Consider the following 20,675-nt stretch of genomic DNA (forward strand, 5'->3'; position numbering starts at 1 on the left):
CGGCCATTCATAAAATTTAAGCTGCAGCGGAAATAGCGTTTGATAGCCGGTAATGGGTCATTGTCTATAATTATAACGGGAAGTGCTCTCATACATGAACATCCGTTTAATATGCATGTGTCTGTGTGTGGCTGTAACTTTAACGAGCCATTGAAAGTATCACAAAAAGGCCGCGTCATGACAAACGCCGAGTGTGAATAACGGTAATAAAAATGAATCACAAATCGACGAGGTTCCATATTCAACACACTGAGAGAGAGAAAAAACGGAATAAACAAATAAATTGGTAACTTGGTCAGCTTGCACAATCCAGGGCAAAATGAGAAGCCAGCCGAAATGTGGAGCGGCAAAAATGGTGAGCAACCTGCTGAAGGAATGCGTTATCAGTGCGTGAGTTCCCTGCGATTAGATATGGTCTCGTTTATCAGGAAGATAATGGAACGTTTCACAATCGACTCTACGGCGACAATTGAAAGAGTTTTCGGCAACGCCCCGATCGGACCGCCAGGTTTAACTTTTCTTCAGTCTTAGCTGAACGGCTCGCTGCAACGAACGTGTTTTTCTGCCTGGTAATTCAAAATAGTAACCCATAATTGTGCCAAGTGATAAGAATAGAGCTTTGATAACAGCACCCACCCAAAAGTGATGACATCATCAAAGTGAAAATTTTGGAAAATATAAAAAAAACAAGAAAATTAACGTGGAAATTGCCTAATTTATGCCTCTCTTGTGTTTTTCTTTTAGCAGTGAAACGAATAATATTAAAAACGAATTTAGAAATTAAGTGTTGAACGAAAACGAGTGAAAAAATGCGCTTCAAACTGTTTGTGGTTTGTGCGCTGGCCTGTGGCTTCATGGCCTACGTCCTGGCCAACGAAAACATATCCACCGAGGAGGACCTGGACTATCAGGTTATCAACGCAGTGCCCCAAATCGTAACGAATCCAAAACCATCCCAGCCCGCCAAGCCCAAAACGGACACCGAATTCGTGGAGGTGGTGAAGGATGTGCCCAAAACGACGACAAAACCGAAACCCAGTACGAGCCCCACCCCGAAGCCCACTCCCGGTGGCCAGCGGATGATACCTGTGGTGCATGTCACCAGCCGCGGAACCGACGATGTCCTCACCGTGGCAGGATTGAAACCACAGAAGCAGTTCGGAGCTCTAGTCATGCCAGACGAGTACATGGGCGAGTTGATAGATATCAACACTGGTTACAATTGGGGTGAGTTTTCCTATCCAGTTCTTAAAATGAGGTGACCCTGGGCTGAATCAGACTCCAGCCATTACTCATACGCCGTGTGAGCCCGCCCGCCCAGCGCTATCTTATCTACCAGGCCACCGGCCAGTTCAGTTACCAATATTTGCTCGATGGCTTGTTCGGGCAGGTGTTGTAAGCTCTCTTGCCATTCCTCGCAATCCCTCTATGTTTTTCCTCTCCGTTGGCAAAGTCCGATAAGATAATGCCCGGGTTGAGGTATTAAAAAGCTAACGATTTTCTTGTTTTCCCTCTGTTAGTTCAATGCAAACAAAACAAGTGCGTGGTGAGATATAGAGTATACACCTTTATAAAGATATGCCATATATATCATTGTGTTGGGTTAAGAGAGGATATACTATATGCTCTCCCCCCATATTGTATGAATCAGTTTACAGACCTTGTTAGTGTGGGGCTTTGCAATTACAAAAGCTACTACCTTTATCAGAACTGAAATACGAGTATTGTCTATGGGGATTGGATTTTTTCTCAATTAGTCATAGACATTTTAGGCTTACATGGCGCCTCCATTTTAGTCACTCCCAGTTGATTAAAAATGTTAGGTTCTTTTTTTTTTCTTTGTTTTTATTTGATCTTTAAAAGCTTATCCTAAATACAAAAACTAACTTTTAGATTTATCCTTGGGAAGTTGCGCTTTGCACTCTGAGCGCCGCATGGCGGGTGTCCAGTATCCTTGATCCTCCTCAGGCACTCATTGAGATGCGCTGCTCGTACTCGGCAATCCGCATTCGAACCGGTACCACCAGACTCAGGTCCTCCATGATGGCGTGGTGCTGGGGCCGCACGGTGGCACTTGAATTCTGCCGTGAAATCGTGGCTCGCGATTTGTCCATCGAAGGCTTGCGGCGCAGCGAGCACTTGCGCTGACTGCCTCCCTTGCCGACGCCCATGGGCGTAGCAAATTGGTACGAGCTGATAGGGGATTGGGTACTGGCCCCTGCAGCCCCGAGGCGTTTGGGTTTGGGTGGGGGCACTTGGTGAGCAGCGCTACCGCCGCTGACGGTGCTGCCGTTCAGGCTGTGGTTGCTGGTGTTGTTGCTGTTGCAGGTGGCAAGTGCTTGGGGGCGACTGGAGCGCAGGAGCGATATGAAGCGATTGGTTTGGCTATTGCCGGGAGCTAGGAACTTGTTATTCGACTGAAAGGTGTTGGTCAGCTTGTTGAAGAAGTTGATTTTGTCGCTGACAGTGGGTGTGTTGGCATCATTTTCCTGTCCCTGCTGGGGCTGCTGCTGTAGGGGCTGCTCCTGACCCACTGTGGTTTGTGGCTTCTCCTCGCCATCGGATGCGTTGTTTCGTTTGGACATTTCCAGCACTTTTTCCCTCAGTTCCATGGACCAGCGCTTCTGGGCCGTGTGCAATTTGGGTCGCAGTGCTGGCGGCTCTGTAGGCTCGGATTTGGACAACTCCAGAGCCAGTTCGGTCGTGAAACGTGGTTTGGGCGTTGATGTAATCGCCGGCGAGGGAGTCATCTCCTCGTCAATGTCCATTTCCAGTTCGCTGATGAAGGAAGTGGAGTTTATGGAACGGGAGGCGGATCCAAATCCAGAACTAGTGGCCAGACTCGGTGAACCGGACTGGAGCTTGTAGTTGTAGAATTGAAAGTTGAAAGTGCTGATGCTCATCTTGGTAACTCTGGTGAACGAATGATGCTGTTTTGCAATCTAGCCCGTGCTTATATAGACCAGAAATCAAAGGCTACCTGATCCCCGGCAGCTGTTGTGCGTTTCAGGTAGCCATGATGCGGTTCCTCCGGCTCAACTTGACTCGAGCGGGGCCAAAATTCCAGGAATCTACCTAAGGCCGCCATAAAAAAGGACAAATTTCCCGGTAATCGCAACCCGAACACGCGAATTTTGCGTGTTTTCCGCGCACCAATTTTCACGACTCTTCTCGAAAAAGCCAAAGACAAAGACGACCAACTGCTCTGCTAATCCAAGTCCTTTTATGGCACTTACTCGAAAAGGATTAGCGGATTTTATGATCCCTGCCCAGGCATTAATTCATAAATAGATTAAAAGTACAGCAGATGTTCGAGATTTTTACGTTCTATGGCCCGCTCTGGTCAGTTGACATTTCATTAGTTTGGTCATTACAATCAAAATCAATGCAATTAATGTCCAATAATTCACTCGACACTTTCCAAGTGAGAGAACCAGAGAGAATGTGAATGTAAGAGAAAGTAGTAGAAAGGAGTAAAATGAAATAATCCAATTATAATAGCAATTTTCGCTTATCCACAGAGGAGCGGATGAAAGGGGGTTTCTGAGGTGATAGGAAGTGATAATTAATTGAGAAAATTTATATTTTAGAAGAAATTATTATTTAGAAATTAAAGCTTAAAAGAGTATAAAAGCTTCTTAAATGTACGAACGAAATTGCAACCTCACCTCCTTGGAGATGCCGAAAATATTTAGGAAATCTTTGCCACGAAAACTTCGCCAGCAATTTCAGTTTCTGGTCAGTGTCTGGAGCAATATCCTTAAGCGGATACTGCCACTGTGATGGCTCCTGTTTCAGTGTCCACTGGGAGCGTCAGCTTTGCACTTAATCAGCTTAAATGGCTTTAAAAGGCCAGCGGTGAAAAGAAATTAGAGGAAGAAAGTAGCAAAGGGGGGCGATGCCGGCCAAGTTGGCAGAACAGAAATGAATATTAACTGTGACCTTTAATGGCCAAGTGCACGGAACGTAACGAGAACGGGAGCTGCAAGGATGTAACAAACTTGCAACGACAGGACCCAGGACCATGGACCAAGGGGGCAAGCAGCAGGTGCGGAAAAATGCAAAAGAGCCAGGGAATGTGGCAAACTTGGGGGAAAATTTTCTTTTCACTTTCTGTCCGGCACCAGCCAGGCTGCAAGTGCAGGATAATATTGTGGAATTGAAAAAGTAATCTCCAGGGATTAGGTGTGAAATTATAATGATAGGCCGGGAGTTCTCGGTTCTCACCTCCGAAAGCCGCACACTAAGCTATTTGTCTTCTCTTCCATATTTCTTCGTTATTACAGATCCCAACAATAATGTCGCTCCGCCTGGATCGCCTTCGACTGCTGCGGGGGGATACACCATCACTCCCGCCCGATTGGCAGAGCTTCGGAGCAACTTCATGTACTGGTTCTTCGACAAGGACACGAAAGGGGGACGTGGTGATTACCAGTTTGATATCCACGCCTCGATGACGCAGCTCCACAAGAATCTTAACTTCCAAATGCCTTTCTACGGATTCCGTTTCAACTACACAAGGGTAGGTCTTCAGATCACTTCGACATGAAATTATTTTTAGTCTGACTCTTTCTTTATCCTCAATCAGCTCTCCCTCAATGGTTATTTGGAGTTCTCCGATCCCCCAGAGTACCTGACCTATCCCCTCGTCTTCCCGATTAAGGACTGGCCCACCAAGCGGGATCCCTCGTTCATGGGCATCTTCTTCAGCAAGTGCCGTGTCGGACGCATCTATCCCTCGGATATTGACCAGCGCACACCCGGTGTTTACTTCCGGTAAGGATATACATCTGCATTTGGCATCCAGCATCCCGCATCTCCATTTATTTGTTTCAACATTCCTACTCCCCTTCCCGCTTGAATTTCCGGTTGGTTTGTATTTATTTGTTAACCATATTTATTTTTCCTTGTCTCTGATGGCATTTGCATATTCAAAATCGGCACAGAGCACGCGCCAAACGAAAGTATTTATGTGTATTTTTCCTTTTACGTGTCCTCTTCGCCATTGCCAGAAAACTAAAACAGAGTAATATGTGTACCATGTAGAGCATGTACCCCCCAGTCTCCATTTCCTATGTCCCTAAATTTTTGTTGGCTTGCATTCATGACTATGTCCTTTCAGAGGGTATGATTTATGGTAAATGGGGTTTGCAACTGTATTTTTCCTAAGTTTTCGATGGGGTTGAGTCTTCATTTTTGGATTCTATAAAATATATTTTTATGGAAGAGTATTTCAGTATTCGTATATCCTTGTTTTCAAGCCCTCACATTGTTACTCATAGCCATTGTTTTTCTGCTTGTTACTGTCAGTTATTGCCCCAGAATTTCGCATTATTTCCATGGCGGCTACCTGGTCTGTTGTTCTCGGATATATTTTCCCGTGGCGCTATCAGACAGTGCATTTTCCATCCCCACCCATCTTTTCATGATAAATTCATGCTGATTTCAGCACGCATTTGTGCGTGCACTTGTTTCAAAACACAGAATAGTCCTTTACACAAAAGAGCATAAAACAGCACGGTCAGTGATAAAATTGGGAATTCAGTGCTCCCATATTTTTCCAGGTTGCTGTCGGAATCTCTCCCGTTCCGTGACCATCCAATTTCATTTTAATTATATTCAATGGTCCTGCACTTTGTCTATAATGCTTGCGGGGACAATGCTTAAATTTATACAAACATGACTTTGGTTCTCTTTTTCGTTTGTTGTGTTTTTGGCCTCCCTTGGCTAATTATGCAAATGAATGCCAGTGGGGGCCGAAAGTTATTTGTGGGCTATTTATATGAGTTTTGCGCCAGCAGGAGCCTTACAAAATAAAACCTCTACAAATTCCGTAATCCCATACACAAAAAAGTTTCCACTCAAAAATGCATTAATTAGTTAAAGTCAGTTTCATCCTTGTGGTCCCTAGTTTTTTTTCGATGTCTGTGCTATTTGGAGCATAAATTATGGCTTCTCTCGCCTACATTGTTTTAACTGCCTTAACTTTCATTGCTTTCTGGGAAGATGAAGATGGTTACTTCGCATAAAAAAACTAAAGGAGAGCATAAATTACATCAAAATGACACAGAATGACAAGCCAGTTGAGGAATGTGTGCATATCCTTTGAAAAAAAATCTGAAAAGTGGTTTTATCAATCCGACTGTCCAATGAAAAACAACCCATCCTGCAACCCAGTCTGACAAATAGCCACAGTTGTGCAATTAAACTCGTGCAAGGCTCACAAGGAGCAACTCATTGAAGGAGGAAGTATTTTCAATGTTTTTAAGTGACTCTGACAATATGTCAGAGCCTGTGCTGCATAACTCGTTCAATGGCAGAGTCCACGGTCACTCTTTGGCATTTAATTGTCTTCGCGTATTTTTCCTCGTGTATAGTAAGGACCAGCGTCAAGTGAAAGGACTCGACCAAACTTTGATGAATGCACTGAGAAAAGGGCACTTGAATATTTTACCTTTAGATGTTTTTAAAAGAAATATTTATATATTAGCACTAGCTTTAAAATGGAAGGATGTGTTGTGTTTCCTTTTAGCACTTATAGTCCTGTGGAGAGCCCTTTTTCCCTCTCTTGAAACGGTATGAACGGTATTGGTGTGTAGGGAGTGACTGAAGCTGTGACTGGAATTTAATTTAAATAACTTTGCATTGTGCTGAAGATAAAGAAGCCAAGCGGGACGAACTGTGAAATGCGAACGATGTAAAATTGCTGAGCTACCCACGCTATGGAGGCTGCTCCTCTGCCCTCCACTAACACGCTGCCATTAACATCGCGAGAGCCCCCATCCATACCTCTCCAGCAACACCCTCTTAGCACTCGTTCACATATCAGTGACCCCACTTATTTGGCATCAATTTAATTGCATGCCTGCACTTAGGAGCTCAGTACTTGGATTAGCTCAAAGTGCAGGACATTGCGCATACGCCGCGTGGGTCGCCGTCAGCTTTGAGCATTAAATTCATTATGAGCGCACGTTTAATTACACATACAAACGTTTAGCCGCGTTGGGTGGCGAATAAAAACTTAATGCCAAGCCGGGGTGTCGTTTGTTCAGGTCTTTGTTTCACTTTTTTCCTTTATTTCTCTCTTTTTTTTTGATGTGGTAAACGCTTCAAACTTTTTTTGAGCATGTGTGGGTTTTTAGGGGGTTTTTGTTGTAAATGGCATGCTGGAAGCGCGTAAAGCTTTTAATTGTTATTTTGGCAAGGGCAGCTACAAACGACATCGTAATTGACGGCCAACGGAGGCACAATTAAAACATTTTCGGCAGCTTTGTGGCAAATGAGAATCCAAAGAGACCTCAAAATGGCCCAGGGAATTCATGTATCTTTAGTTTAAATTAAGCCAAACAAAATGAATATATGCATAGACCCCTTTGCAATACCTCTCTTTGTATAATTAACTATCTGTTCAACTTTTCGACTTTCTGAAATGTTGATTTTCTGCCAACGGGGGTTTTCCTTCGTAACTGGCGCACAATAATAATGCCGCTTCATTATTCCCTTTTTGCCAATCATAACAAGAACTTCCCCAATCCGCGCGACTAACGATCCTTTGCCACCGTGAGTCCTTGCGCGTCCTTGGCTGGGCCATTTGCAAGTCTCGGCCTGCATTTACTCGCATTCTGCAGCAGCTTACATGCAATTTTCGCCATTTTCTTTAAGTACAGCCATTGTTTCACTTTCATTTACACCCCGAGATGGAATTGGGCCACACGGTTGGGCAAGGCGAAGCCTGAGACATGGCTGAAGCGAAGGATGTGCCGGCAGGATTAAGGGGGTAGTGATGGTAGCTTCCATGCAAAAGCAGCGAAAAGGCATTTTAACCTACAAATTCAGACAAAACTGTGGCAGCGCCCGAATGTATGCAATAAAGTGTATAATGGCGCAGTTCAAGAACTGGGCGAGTGGGTGGTTTCGGGTGGCTCCGACTTTCTATTACTTTTTGCGACTCTTTCTATGGCTTTGTACTTGCCTGTGTCTGTAACTGTGTCCGTGTCTGTGTGTGCGGCTTTTTGGCTTACTTACACGTAAAAGTTGTCGAGTCTGCGGCTGTTTTTGGCTGCTGCGCGCGCATTTCTAGGCTGAGTGACAATTTCCATTTTTTTCCGTACGCTTTCCCTATCCCCGAATGTCAATTGCAGACTTTTAAAGTTTTTCTTGCTTTCTCCTCTAGGCCAACAAATGATAAACTATGTCAGTGGGTGTGTGTGCGGTTATCTTTATATTTTTTTTTGGTATTTGGCCCTGGCATGCGGTTTTTGCACATTCCCTGGAAATGTTTTGCATTTTTTTGCTCACTTCTGGCATGAAGATGGGAAAGTGTAATTTTGTAATTTATTTCCATCACCATCTGCTGGCAGTTATAATTTATGTCCTCTCCAATATTAAATGCAGACTGCGCATTATGAGTCTTTGTGGCAGTAATGTGGCATTTATCGATTCGTTCAAGTGTTAATAACTTGCAACGATATTTTAGAAACAACAATGATGCAGCACTCATGTTTGTTTGCATTTGCATTTCTATGTTCTAGAAAAGACCTCTTATTTGATTCAATTTATCACCCAGAAAGAACGGGGCAAAATCAATAAAATGTTACCGGCCAAATGCAAATAGAGAATGCCACACATTCATCTTTGTTTGCCACAAATACAGGGACAAGCCGGAGCATAACGAGTTTTTCGATTTCAATTGTTTTAGTTCCCAGTGTCCTGCTAAATGAATGTCCTTGTCAAAGCGACTGGGAATTAGTTTACCTTTATCCGAGGCTTTTATTACATTTTATTGAAGTGGGCTATTCCATTCTGTTTGTGTTTAATTTAGTTGATTTTTGGATTAAAGGATATTGAGAAGAGAACAAAAATGGCATGACATATTTCTTTTTAATTTCCATTTATTTTTTCCCGTATCGCGTTCATTTCATTCATATTTTGTTTTATTGTTTTATTAATTGAAGTTCTGACAAAGATGTCGTTATTTTCTTTCATATTTTGTTTTATTAATTAAAGTTGTGACAAAGATGCGGGCATGAAATTCAAATCAAAAACCATTTAAGTTTCGATAGAGAGGCAAATTGAAACAATCTCTTCATCGATTTCCATTTAAAATTCAATTTAAATATTCTCAATTATTTATTTCCATTTTGAATTTGGTCGAATGCCTCCATTAGCCGCAGTGTCCCCTTAGCAAGTTATTTTAGTTCGTTTTTCGGCCATCAACTGAGCATGTTTGTATTGAGCCGAACGCTTCATTTGATAAGCCTCTTATGGCCACCGGCCACTGGGCATCGGGCCAGTGGCCTTGACAATCCTCCACAATCCACAATTGTCCACCTCGGGCAAGGGCAGGTCTCGGACATTCCCGTGCAATTGTCCGGCAATGAAAACTGGTACCAAATCAAAGGCAAGGCTGCAGTGTAATAATAAAAATCCCTCTCGGCAAATCGGCTTAGGATTTATTTGTCTGGGGTGGATTGGCTTTTGTTTAAGCGCTTCCAGAGAGCCAAGAGCCCTGGTGTAATTTAACTAAACTGGCTTAAAGCAATTTATGACGCTGCCGGCGAACAGTTTTTGAAGTGCGGAGCTCGCGGCGTATGCGTAATGAATAATTAAAGCATATAAATCATACGCCACGTAGCCGCGATGGCGTCGCCAATGTGTCGGCCGTCGATACGCCATCCATCCACCATATACCAAAAAAAAAGAACACACTTGAAAGTGCTCACAAGAGCGTAAAATAAATAAAATGTTTATGAAAATATGCCCACCAGGAAAAAGTAATGAGAAGGAGCCAAAATCAGTATCGCTCCGCCTGGGTCCTGATTTATATGCCAAACATCAAATCTATTTATCTTCCTGCAGACGCCAAACCGAAATTTACTTTGCATACTCCGCCTCAGCCCATCATTCGATTTCTTTTCGCATTACACACATGAGCCGGAATCGGAATCGGCAGCTGAACTGACGGATAACCTCCATTCTCCTCCAATTTCTTTGCAGCGTGGAACGTGATCTGATGGGACGGACGGACCAGATGGGCGTGGAGGTGCGGGAGCGCACCATGTGGGATATCCGGCAGGGCGTGGTGGGCGCTGAGACTTTTGTACCCAAGCACGTGGTGATCGCCACCTGGAAGAACGTGTCCTTTGCCGGTGGCATTGACAACTCCCTCTTCATGGTAGGTTTTTATCCTACTTTAAAGTGATTTTTTAATACATATTTTCTCGTATTATCCTTCAGACAAACACATTCCAAATGGTTGTGGCCACTGACGAAGTCTACACCTACCTCATCTACAACTATGCCGTGCTGAACTGGTTGTCCCATACTGAGGCAGGAGGAGATACCACCACAGGAGCGGGTGGTGTGCCAGCATTCGTAAGTGTCCCTGAACTGCTCCTGAACTCTGACCCTTGTTTGCTCATTCACTTTTTGCCTGTCGGCACTCAATTAAGCAGTTGATTGCAAAGAAAAACTTCCCAAGTGCGGGGGTTTCCCAGTTTTTTCTTTACCACATTCCCATGTGATTTATTCTTAAATCAAAAGGAATCTGTAAAGAGAAAGGACATGCACAGAAAAGTATCTTTAAAGTTATATGGTTTTAATATAGAGCTCGCTCTCGCAAACCATTTTCAATGGCTTTTCTGCTTTTCATAAATCACAATTACAATTATCATAAGCATTTACGAGCTGATGCCACTTGTGCCTGCAGCCACTTTCACTAATTAAACGCCCAATTGAAACTTTCCCTAAGCACCCGAAACATACCCGACATAATTGCAAACTTTGTGAACAGTTAATTAAAAGGGTGAGGAGTTTTAAATGCATCTATTTAATTGCACTTTCCCACTCCGACCCTGTCTGCCCAAAAACATGTGTGAACTTTTCTGTATTTCTCCCCTTTCAGGTCGGTTTCAATGCTGGCAATGGCACTCAGGCCTACGAGTACAAGCCCTACAGCCAGAACATGGTAATACGAGATCTGGCCAACAGGGGATGGGCCAACGGATTCCCAGGACGTCATATTTTCCGAGTGGACGAGCAGATTTTGATTGGCTCTTGTAATAAGGACATAGGTATGTTTTGATTGAGAGATACCATTACTATTTTTATTTGACTTTGTTTTTGTTTAGATGCCGCTCTGTTGCCTCTGACCTTTGCTCCCGAATCTGGCAACATGTTGGGTGGTCAGGTGGTTAACATCACAGGTCCCTGCTTCGATCCAAACGTCCGGGTGACATGCCACTTCGATACGGAATCCGTACTGGGCACCTATGTGGACACGAACCGCGTTATTTGCGTGCAACCGTTCTTGAAGGCCGAAGGCTATATCCGATTCCAGATCTCCGTCGGCACCCAGCGGTTCAAGTGGCGCGGCAAGTACTTTGTGGAGACACCGGCCGCCGCCACCGAGAAGATCTTTTTCACCACCGACGACGTGTACAAGAAGAACCCCAGCGAGATCAAGATCACCTGGATCCCGTACAATTTGACCACGAATAACAATGCTAATGTGATGATCTCGCTTTGGGGTTACCGGGAGACAAAGATCGAGCCGCAGTTGGAATACATCGATGTAATCGAGCCTAGTTATTCGAATTCGGGCAGTTATGTAATCACACCGTCGAACTACTTGAATCGGAAGAACGTCAACCGCGACATGCAGTTCGGATTCTTGCAAATCAACCTCACCCAGCCGGATCAGTACTCTGGCCTCTCCATCAGCCCGTAAGTTGAGAGTTTCCAACTGGACAAATTATATTACTTAACAAACACAAACGTTGGTAATTGCAATTTCAAGTGACCAAGGCCATCAGCTTCAGGTTTCATTTCAGGGGGGGCCTCCATCCCGCCACTGGCACATCCTGTCCAGCATCTTTTGTTATTATGTTTTAATTGATTCTCGGTTGTCTCAATGTGTCAGCTCAGTACCGGGTTCCGAGTTCCGACTGCCGTCTGGAGCTGTCGATGGTCTATCCATGTTTTTATTCAATTTGCCGGAGCAATTTCAATGACAATGAGAATGAGCCAAATGCACTTCAGCTGAGCCATCCAATCCCCAGACTCAGTCTCTGCCCGCCCTGGGCTCTCAATCAATTTACCCCGGCCTGGCCGAGGATTGCTTATTATGACAGCCTGTAATTGCTAGACATTCTCGAAGCTAATCAATAATGGAAATGTGTTTTTAATGGCCCCGTTTTAGTATTTGTGCGAGCATTTGCATTTAAGCCTTTGCCTTCACGTCCTGCAATTATTTTGCACTTAAACCTTGAATCATCTTACAAGCCATAAAATTACAGACCCTAAAAAAGGCTCATCATGCACAGGGAAGAAATATCTTTTCAGTTGTCTCTTTAAAACAATTAAATATATCATGAACAACAAAAATCTTAAATGGCATAATCTTTACAGAATATTAATGATTTCTAACAAAAACATAGCATAATATTATTTTTTCATGTGCATCCCAGAAGGCGCAATATAAAACCATTTCGTATTTTTTTTGTTTATGGCACCTTTGGGTGTCGTTAGCCGGGCCCAAAGCGACTGCGGGCGGAGCGAAATAAATTGTTAGCATTGTTTCAACATTTAATTTCCATTTGATGGGCCAGTAATTGTGAAAACTTAATGAAAAATATCTCCATGGCAGCGCGAGGCGCGAATTGCCAATTGCCAAGGCTAACTAGGCAACGGCTAATGGTAATATCGTGTTTCTCATCAATGAGATGGCCCGGAACCCCTACCCTGTTTTGGGTTCATTATTAGCTGGCATTTTGCCTGCGCGAATGTCAAAGGTAGCCGACGGGGCGTATGATTAATGTCATCTATGAAATGAATCTCAACCAAACACACGCTCACTTACACTAGTACACTCACATTTTGACAATGCATTTTCGATTTTCATTGCAGAGTCCTGTGGTCCCGACCAGTTCCATTGGCCTGGTACATGGCACCCCAGTGGAAGGAGCAGCACGGAATACAGTGGCCGCGGGCTCTTTGCGATAATTGGCTTCGCTCGGACCGATTCCTGAGGTAAGGCTCAACAAATATGCATTCGCATTTGCTGCTAATTAAAAGCAACCAGGCTCGCACAGCGAACGCAACTCGGTGTGTCCTGGCTCCCCAATGATTGGCTTCGCAGGAAACTGCCCTGGGACTGCCCTTTTTAAAAATCATAATTTCCGTTGCTTTGCAGGAACTTTGCTGCTGACCTGCCCCTATGCCCCTGCACTCTGGACCAGGCTGTCCTGGACAAAGGACGCTACCGACCGGATCGAGAGTGCGACAAGGACTCGAACCCCAGTTGCCTCAGGCATCGTGGCGCCATTCATTGCGTGGTCAGTGGAACGCCAGTGTAAGTAATTTCAAAATAAACAAAATTTAAAAAACAGGCTTCAGTATGTCCTTATTTTAGTGCCCAAGGAGCTGAACAGCAGTGCTGCTACGATCGCTATGGCTACCTTATGCTGACCTACGACCAGATGTGGGGCTCCCGACCCCGTCGCGTCCACAACCTGGGCAAGATGCCCTGGAACGAGGCCAGCAAAGTGCCCTCGCTGTCCATGTGGTTCCACGACATGCGTCCCTTCTACTCCTGCTGTGCCTGGCAAGAGGAACAGGCCGTCGGATGCGAAACCTATCGCTTTGAGCGTCGTCCTTCGCAGGATTGTGTGGCCTACCAGGCGCCTGGTATCGCCGGCGTATTCGGTGACCCTCACTTCGTAACCTTTGACGGCACGGCGTACACTTTCAATGGCCTGGGAGAGTTCGTCCTGGCCCGTAGTATAGACGAGAGCAACCGCTTTGAGGTCCAGGGACGATTCCAGCAGCTACCATCTAACTATTACGGCGATGTCCAGGCCACCCAGTTGACGGCAGTGGCGATGCGCGGAAACACCACCACCACCATTGAGGTACGTTTGCGTCCACTGCACGCCAGGTGGCGCTACCGCCTGGATGTCCTGGCCGACGGTCGTCGGGTGTACTTCGATCGCGAGAGTCTCAAGTTCCAGCACTTTGACGGTGTAACCGTCTACACTCCTACCTACCTGCTCAACCAGTCCCAGGTGGTGGTGCAATTCGATGCCGGCATTGGTGTAGAAGTGGTGGAGAACGAAGGATTTATGACAGGACGCGTTTTCCTGCCCTGGAATTTCATTGTAAGTTTTTGGTTTGGCTCGTGACTTTTATCCGCTAACATGTATATACTTTTTAGAACAAAACGGCAGGACTCTTTGGCAACTGGAGTTTCAACAAGCTGGATGACTTTGTCCTGCCCAACGGACAGGTTGCTACGATAAATACCAACGATCTGCGCAGCATCCACACCAACTTTGGCCTCAAATGGATGCTCACGGACCGGGATGTGCCCGGAGTGGGAGCGGCTCTCTTTACCCGCGAATTCGGACGGATGTCTAGTTACTACGCCAATTCCACTTTCCAGCCGAACTACGTGCTTGATCCGGCGGACTTCCTGCCCGGAAATCGAAGCTACGACGCGGAACGGGCTGAGGAGTTGTGCGGCGAATGTTTGCAGTGTCAGTACGATTATGCAATGACCTTGAATCGGGATTTGGCGCACTTTACCAAGAACTACTACGACACTATAGTCAATATGCAGGCAGAAAATGCTCAGTAAGTTTACTTATTTTTTTTTGTTTTGAAAAAAAAAACATTAAATATTTTATCTTCAGGCGCGTTGTATCCTGTGGTGTCCTGCAAACTCCCCGATTTGGTCGCAAGCTAAGCTTTGACTTTATGCCGGGTGCCAAGGTGTCCTTTGAGTGTAACGAGGGCTTCATTCTGCTGGGTGATCAGAGGAGAGAGTGCCTCTCCAATGGCCTTTGGAATGTACCTGAGTATGGTTACACGGAATGTTTACGTGAGTACCAAAAATATAAGAAGTTTTATTTGTGTAGGATAGAGTCCCTATTCAGTAACACGTCCCACAATTCTTTTAAAGTCTTAAGTTCAACCTTTGACCCTCGAATGTTACCCCTCGTTCCCTTGTACAGGTGAGGTGTACTACACGCGTCGCATCGCTTTCATTGCAATTGGCATTATCTTCCTGGTGATCTGCCCCCTGATGCTCTGCATCGTCTGCGGCGTCTACCGCTACCGCCAGAAGCAGCTGAAGGAGGACCCCCATTGGCAGATGCCCGTTCTGCCCCGGTCCCGGGCCAGCTCTGCTCGCAATCTGAGGACCCTGAACTATGACGACGATAGCGATACGGATGCCAGCACTTTGAAGAAAAGTAGGTCCTACGACAAAGTATATCGCACGAACGAACCATTACCTGGCAAACCGCAAATTGATTTTCCAGCTAAGAAATGGGATCTGGATGAGAACGACGAGGATGTAACCTCATCCGAAGGTAGTCAGAATAGAACAAGCTCAAAGCTAGCCAGGGACATTTCCTACATTAATCCGAACGTAACCACAGGTGAGAAGCCGAAGCAGTCGGGTCGCCGCTCCCTGCGAGCCTCTGGAACGGACTTGGATCAGCATCAGAACCACGATCATGAAGATCACGAGGACGACGATGACTTTGACGAGGCGGACGTTCACACGGGCACCATTCATCCGGCCGGATACCACCAGCCCCTGTCGCCGGAGGAAGCTGATCAGCTGCACCGCCAGCAGTACAGCCCCGCCTTCAGTGGCCTGGACAGCCGCACGAGCGGCGCCAGCTCCATAAATTACACTCCCCAGGCGGCGACTCAGAACCGCTTTGGTGGAGTCCCGGTCCTCCCCAGCAATACCCAGTACTACAGCCGTCCGCCCTCCGGAGTGCCCACCGCCACGGCCACCCCCCTCCGGACAGCACCTACGCCGTTGACGCAAGAAAGCGGCCTGCCGTCGCCCCCGCTGGCCACTTCACCTACCCCCTCCGTCCAGAAGTCCACGGAGGTTTAAATCACGCACCACTCATCCACCCATTCCAAATGAAAACACCAAAAACCACCCATTAGCTGCAAAGTTCAAATACTAAGAGCCAGAATATAATGATTATTTTTAAGTTCAGTTCATTGCACAATAATTTTGACCCCTGACCTCTACCATAATCTTTGTTTTATTGTTTTTTTGCCCATGACCCTAAAATATATTTGCACTTTTTGTAAATAATAGTTACAGCCTCAACTCAAGCCAAAAATGTAGTAACAAGTTCCAAAGCATTCAACATTTATCCCCCCATCCTTCCTGGTAAAGGACAATCATCATTTATGTATTGAATAAAACCAAACACTTGTTTTTAGTAATTTACATATAAATATTGGATAATAGTTTTTATTTTTTGTGTACTTGCAGCCAGATCGGATAATGCCAATTGTTACATGAAAGTTGACACTTCGCAGGGTTATCCTTGTTTACTATTTAACTGCCTGTCAATTTTCTGTAATCCTCCATTGGCTTTGCAAGTGGGCAGTATTATTATTTTTAATAGTTTGCCATTTTTCTGTTCAGTGTATGGAGTGCAATGCAGTAACAAAAATTACATGAAATTTATAACGAAGCAATACGACTCTAGCCAAAGCCATTAATCTTCGGCTGCCAGTGGATTTTTGTAGTCGTTTCTGCCACGCCCATCCACTCGACCTCCGGCTCCATTGTCTTCTGTCTCCAGTGTCCTGTACCCTGGCCAGAATGCCATTGTGTGCATTACGCCAATGTCAATCAATCTTAAGCAAATTGATGGACAAGTTGCCGTTACTTATGTCTGTTTGTCCGTTATCCTTGCCATCCTGGTATAGAGCGTAGTGGCAGGACGAAAGCGTTCCTAGTTTCGAGCCCGGTCTGGGCGAAACACTGGGGGGCGAAAGGATATACATCCTAGATGGATGTGGCTTCCATTGCATTGTTTAATTTATGAACAGTGATGGCAAAAGTATATTTTCCAAGGTAAACACAGGCAGGGCAAACATAAAATCGAACTGCAAATCAGAAAAATTGCCTCTCCTTTTGGTTTGTAAATTAGATTTCCTTCCCTGGAAAGCTTGTCTATTTTCCTTGTTATTTAACTTTTCAGGACATGAGGAAAAGTCTGCCCGCGTGGCGAGCATCTCACTGGGCATGATGCTGCTCATCCTAATTCCTTGCCTGCTGCTCCTGGTTTGCGGAGCGAATTATTGGATTCGGGAACAAATTGCCAAGGAAGAGCAGGAGGCCGCGGCGGCCCTGTTGCCGAAATCCAAGTGGCAGAAGTCGAAACAACATGTAATTTGATTAGCACATTGATGAGTTCTCGGATACGTGCGATCGTGTGCTGAATAAGGATTTACAACTCTCAGTTGTAATTGAAGAATTTCATTTTTAAAGAGCCTCTCATAACCACATCTTGTATTTATTCTCCCTTAAATAAAACGAATCGTTAAGAATCAAAATATATACATTTTTCTTCAATAAGTCATTAAAAAACTTTTATTTCAGGGTTCAATGAAATATTTTTATTTGCTTCTGCATAGTTTTATCTTGCATTTTACTCTGGGATTACATTTGCATATTGATTTTAATTTAAGATATTAATTTACTGGTTTAACATTTACTCCATTTAATGTACGGATGAAGACAGTTTTGGGGGCAGATAGGGGGTTAGGGTTTAGTTAGTTTAGCACTTAACACTTCTTAGCCTTTTTACAGTTCGAGTACGAGTAATTAGCCTAAATTTAAATAACACTCAACACACTTTAGACCGACAAACATAAACACAAATCGAGTCTCGAAAGCTAGGCTTCGTCTTAGAAGAACATTCAGCTGAACATTTTGGATATATTTTGTAATTTGTGTGCACATTGATATTGCTATGAATATAACTATGTATAATCTTTATGGGTATATTTCTCTATGCGGTTATCCCTTAACTATGGTGAATGATTTCGAGATAGACCTCTGGCTAGACGGCGAAATGGCTTAAGAACTATAAAGCTATTTTTCAGTTAGAGTAAAGTTGAGATTTGTCTTTCGTGTAACAATACTCATAGATAAATGGAAACTCAAACATTCACTGGATTGGAGAGTTCTTAGCCTAACGAACTATTGTTTTAAGGTTGCGCTCTGGACTTTAGATCATTTGTTGTACATCTTGTATCTTGTATAGAGTTTACGTTTTGGTGCAGTTGAGTTTGCTAACAATTTGGTTTGTTTACTGGTCGGTAGCCCTGTATAGAAGTTGACGAACCCAATTACATCTATATTTAAATATGCGTGTATATTTATGTATATATATTTTTAGGTATTTGTTTATCTTTTGGTGCTTTGTGGTTATGCTAATTTACGTTTATGTCTTTATTAAGTTGTCCCAAAAGTTTTGTTAGGTTTAGTTAGAATATTTGCCTTACATTTTGTTCACATTCTCTTAGATTTTTTACAGTTCGAGTTTTTTTTTTGTTTTATTTTAAGTCTCGATTAGATGTACAGTATACACGAAAAAGTTCAGCCTAAGAAACCATCACAAAGTAGAATCATAATAAATACATATTAACAAATTACTCATTCTTTACACAATAATACACAACTACTACCAGGAGCACGCATAACACACTTAAATAGCTTAAACATTTTTACAGGATAATCCTCCTCCACCACACATCTGTGAGGCATCTAAAACGAGAAAACCATTTAGAGAGATTTTAGTGGATATGTTTTGTGAACTACAATATCAAAATCCAAATCCAAAACACAAAATAGTAAATATAAATACTCTTATGTCGGTCACGAACTGGCCTAAAAGCAAATGTGGTCATTCTCTACACAGTGAGAAATGGTTACCAAGGTTTTAATAAAGTTTTAAAAAGATCTAAACCAAGATTACTTGGGCTCTTTGTATTTATTCTTATATAATCTTGTGTACTAAATTTAATCCCCTAAAAATTCCATTTATTTATGATGACCTGGATTATTTCATTCTGCAGCTGGAGGAGCTGGAGAAATCAGAGTTTTGTTTGTTTGCCCAACTGTTTGGCTCCCGTGAGCACGCAATTCAATTTAACCCTTCACGCCCAATTACGCCGCAAAGCCGGGGCGCCAGTCGGAGCCGGGGGCCAGGATCTCAGGACACACGAGGTGGAAACAGTGTCAATGTCAAAAGTTGGACATTGGCCATGTGGAAATGGATCGGAACCAGAAACTTGGCATGTTTCCTCGCCGGACTCTCGTGTTTGTTATTCCAACTGTGTTCGTGTGAGTGGGAGCTTAGGTGGAGTCAGGACCTCCTGCCAGTATAGGTGGCTGAAAACAAGCCACAAAACAGTCCAACTACAAAGGCGAAAACAACTTTTGATTGCCAACAAAAAAAATTCTCCGAAAAAAAGGTAGAGCCTTTTGTTTGGGTATTTTCAAAATTTCAATCACGTAAGCAATTCCCTTTCCACAAAAGAAAAAGTTTAAAGGTCTGCCAGAAAACGATTATTTATAGCATTAGTGGAGTCATTTTTATGGCTCCCTCCAGCTTCACTTTGGGTCCTCTATATCCTTGCTGTTTGGTGTTTGCGGTTTGGCAGGACACAAGATTCAATTTGCGCAAAATGCAAGCCGGGGTAGTGAATAAATGAATCAGTGGAATTGGTATCGAAGGGACAGCAGCTTAGCCCCAGTCGATAGTAATTGCACATGCATGTTAACCCCAAGCCGCTGACAGCATCCTCTGCAATCCCCCGCCCTCCGCCTTCTGTCAGTTTCAGATCCTGCTGACACGCTAAGCAATTTAACAATTTTACAGACAATTAAACAACAACATGCTGCCGAGTCCTTGGCTGTCCTTCGGCCAAACTGTCATTGAATCGGGTACGACGACAAAATGGCTAAAATGTACTTGCATCTAATGCTCGCTTCCCTTCCCCTCCCACTGCTTCGCACATAAAATATCGATTAGTTTAATGTGCAAAAATAGCAGCAAGTGTTTCCTTGGGGGTCATCCTGGGCCACGCCTCCACATAGGAATTTTCAGTAAATTGAATTAAAATTGTAAATATCGCATCAGAGTGTTGCCTCGAACTTTATGGCCCCACAAATCAAATGCATGAAGGTGGGCCGAATAATGTCCATAAGGACACAGGATTTAGCTGCAAAAGTGAAGGAAATGTAGGTGGAGCAGGTGGGTAAACTTTTCAATCCTCCGACCCCGCTGTCTGCCAAGTTTACGCCTTTGTCGAGTGGAAAAAGTAAAAAAAAGCGCAAACCCAAAGAAAAAAGGAAAAATGCGCGGTAAAAGTGAATCGGATAGCGGGAAAATGGCCGACGGAAAGTTACGAATATACCAAGGAATGCTTTGTTTCCCCCTTTCACGTTTTCCATTTTCTGTTTTCGCGGCAAATTGCATTCGATTGAAAAAACAAAATACAATAAACTTTGTGCTCGCCCAGTCGATTTGCGGCGATATAGAGTGCGATATATTTGTGTATGAGAATAAATATCTTGTCAGGCGAAAATGGCAGATAGAGAACATTTTCGTAGAGGCGGTGGGGAATTTGTTGGTTATTGGATATCCTTTGGAATGTTAAATTTATTGTCATATATTGTTTATCTTTTTCAATTTCTAGACAAAAAAAATATACAATGTTTTATGATTTAATTTATGTGAGGAGAATTTTGAACTGGAATGTACAGAGAGTAGGAAAGACCACTTATAGAACTACCTTAAGTCGTAAACCTAAATTTAGGTCCAATATTATTCTTAAATTTT

The 20,675-nt window shown here is 43.9% G+C and overlaps 3 protein-coding genes across 11 annotated transcripts in view; 1 reads left to right on the forward strand and 2 right to left on the reverse strand.

The window, feature by feature from the left end:
* Positions 1–435: 435 nt before the first annotated feature.
* mesh (sushi domain containing 2 mesh) lies at positions 436–16,269 on the forward strand. 6 transcript variants are annotated; one of them, XM_017233125.3, is made up of 16 exons: positions 436–569; positions 745–1,227; positions 4,287–4,522; positions 4,589–4,776; positions 9,997–10,174; positions 10,237–10,374; positions 10,904–11,072; positions 11,130–11,724; positions 12,907–13,029; positions 13,193–13,351; positions 13,412–14,156; positions 14,213–14,631; positions 14,691–14,878; positions 15,012–15,251; positions 15,321–15,371; positions 15,441–16,269. In XM_017233125.3, the coding sequence occupies exons 2-16, from the start codon at positions 810–812 to the stop codon at positions 15,911–15,913; spliced, it is 4,320 nt and encodes a 1,439-aa protein (XP_017088614.2). In that variant the 5' UTR covers positions 436–569; positions 745–809; the 3' UTR covers positions 15,914–16,269. The 6 variants fall into 6 exon arrangements, with proteins under 6 accessions (XP_017088614.2, XP_070138171.1, XP_070138169.1 ...); XM_070282070.1 differs by having other exon boundaries at positions 15,321–15,374; positions 15,446–15,654; XM_070282068.1 differs by having other exon boundaries at positions 15,012–15,371.
* Positions 1,815–3,002, reverse strand: bnk (bottleneck). Its single transcript, XM_017233131.3, has one exon. The coding sequence runs from the start codon at positions 2,901–2,903 to the stop codon at positions 1,965–1,967; it is 939 nt and encodes a 312-aa protein (XP_017088620.2). The 5' UTR covers positions 2,904–3,002; the 3' UTR covers positions 1,815–1,964.
* Positions 16,270–17,428: 1,159 nt separating the features above from the next.
* The window catches only part of Gycbeta100B (guanylate cyclase soluble subunit beta-1-like), a 47,531-nt gene continuing 44,284 nt past the window's right edge, over positions 17,429–20,675 (reverse strand). For all 4 annotated transcript variants that reach the window (XM_070282073.1, XM_070282074.1, XM_070282072.1 and 1 more), the window contains one exon: positions 17,429–18,595. The gene's annotated coding sequence lies outside the window, so the exon portion shown is untranslated. The remainder of the gene's footprint in view (positions 18,596–20,675) is intronic.

Source organism: Drosophila bipectinata, chromosome 3R (assembly GCF_030179905.1).
Source record: "Drosophila bipectinata strain 14024-0381.07 chromosome 3R, DbipHiC1v2, whole genome shotgun sequence".
Taxonomy (NCBI): Eukaryota; Metazoa; Arthropoda; class Insecta; order Diptera; family Drosophilidae; genus Drosophila; species Drosophila bipectinata.

What these genes read in the sequence shown, in the direction of transcription:
- mesh (XM_070282068.1), top strand. Translation starts at nt 810, where the DNA reads ATGCGCTTCAAACTGTTTGTGGTTTGTGCGCTGGCCTGTGGCTTCATG. An exon ending in CGGGTGGTGTGCCAGCATTC is followed by an intron (nt 10,375 to 10,903) that starts GTAAGTGTCCCT and finishes CTCCCCTTTCAG; the next exon opens with GTCGGTTTCAATGCTGGCAA. An exon ending in CTCTTGTAATAAGGACATAG is followed by an intron (nt 11,073 to 11,129) that starts GTATGTTTTGAT and finishes GTTTTTGTTTAG; the next exon opens with ATGCCGCTCTGTTGCCTCTG.
- bnk (XM_017233131.3), bottom strand. Translation starts at nt 2,903, where the DNA reads ATGAGCATCAGCACTTTCAACTTTCAATTCTACAACTACAAGCTCCAG.